This window comes from Hyla sarda, unplaced genomic scaffold, assembly GCF_029499605.1.
Source record: "Hyla sarda isolate aHylSar1 unplaced genomic scaffold, aHylSar1.hap1 scaffold_529, whole genome shotgun sequence".
Lineage (NCBI taxonomy): Eukaryota > Metazoa > Chordata > Amphibia > Anura > Hylidae > Hyla > Hyla sarda.
In genome coordinates, this window is record NW_026610540.1 from 222807 (window position 1) to 223949 (window position 1143).

The 1143-nt window shown below is 49.3% G+C and overlaps 1 protein-coding gene across 1 annotated transcript; it reads right to left on the reverse strand.

Annotated features, from left to right (window-relative positions):
* Positions 1-546: 546 nt before the first annotated feature.
* On the reverse strand, positions 547-903 carry LOC130338809 (putative small proline-rich protein 5). Its single transcript, XM_056554018.1, has one exon. The coding sequence runs from the start codon at positions 901-903 to the stop codon at positions 547-549; it is 357 nt and encodes a 118-aa protein (XP_056409993.1).
* Positions 904-1143: the final 240 nt, after the last annotated feature.

Sequence of the window (1143 nt, forward strand, 5' to 3'; positions counted from 1 at the left end):
CATCTGTAGAGGGAGACATCTTCTCAGGTGGGTCATATTCATCTAAAAAGAAAGGGAGACGTCTTCGCAGGTGGGTCACATTCATCTGTAGGGGGAGACATCTCAGGTGGGTCACATTCATCTGTAGAGGGAGACTTGTTCTCAGGTGGCTCATATTTTTTTGTTGGGGGAGACGTCTTCTCAGGTGGGTCACATTCATCTGTAGAGAGACACGTCTTCTCAGGTGGGCCACATTCATCTGTAGAGGGAGAAGTCTTCTCAGGTGGGTAAAATTCTTCTGTAGGGGGAGACGTCTTCTCAGGTGGGTCACATTCATCTGTAGAGAGAGAAGTCTTCTCAGGTGGGTCACAATCATCTGTAGAAGGAGACATCTCAGGTAGGTCATATTCATCTATAGAGGGAGACGCCTTCTCAGGTGGCTCATATTCTTCTGTAGGGGGGAGACGTCTTCTCAGGTGGGTCACAATCATCTGTAGAAGGAGACGTCTTCTCAGGTGGCTTATATTCTTTCGTAGGGGGGGAGACGTCTTGTCAGGTGGGTCACATTCACCTGTAGAGAGAGGTCTTCTCAGGTGGGTCACATTCATCTGTAGAGGGAGACGACTTCTCAGGTGGGTCACATTCATCTATAGAGGGAGACGTCTTCTCAGGTGGGTTACATTCATCTTTAGAGGGAGAAGTCTTCTCAGGTGGGTTACATTCATCTATAGAGGGAGACGTCTCAGGTGGGTTACATTCATCTATAGAGGGAGACGTCTTCTCAGGTGGGTAACATTTTTCTGTAGGGTGAGACGTCTTCTCAGGTGGGCCACGTTCATCTATAGAGGGAGACGTCTTCTCAGGTGGGCCACATTCATCTGTAGAGGGAGAGATCTTCTCAGGTAGGTCACATTTATGCGTCATTCATTGATGCTTCTCCCCACATACAGCTGTATACCTCCACAGGGAGACATGGGGCAGCCATGTTTATGGGAGATGCCTGGGCTCAGAGGGCAGGGGGTGGAGTGATGCTTCTCACCACATATGGCTGTATACCTCCATAGTGAGTGATGGGCATCCATGTTTATGGGAGTCATCTGAGCTTGGAGAGCGGGATGACGCTTCTCACCACATACGTCTGTATACCTCCAAAGGGAGAGATGG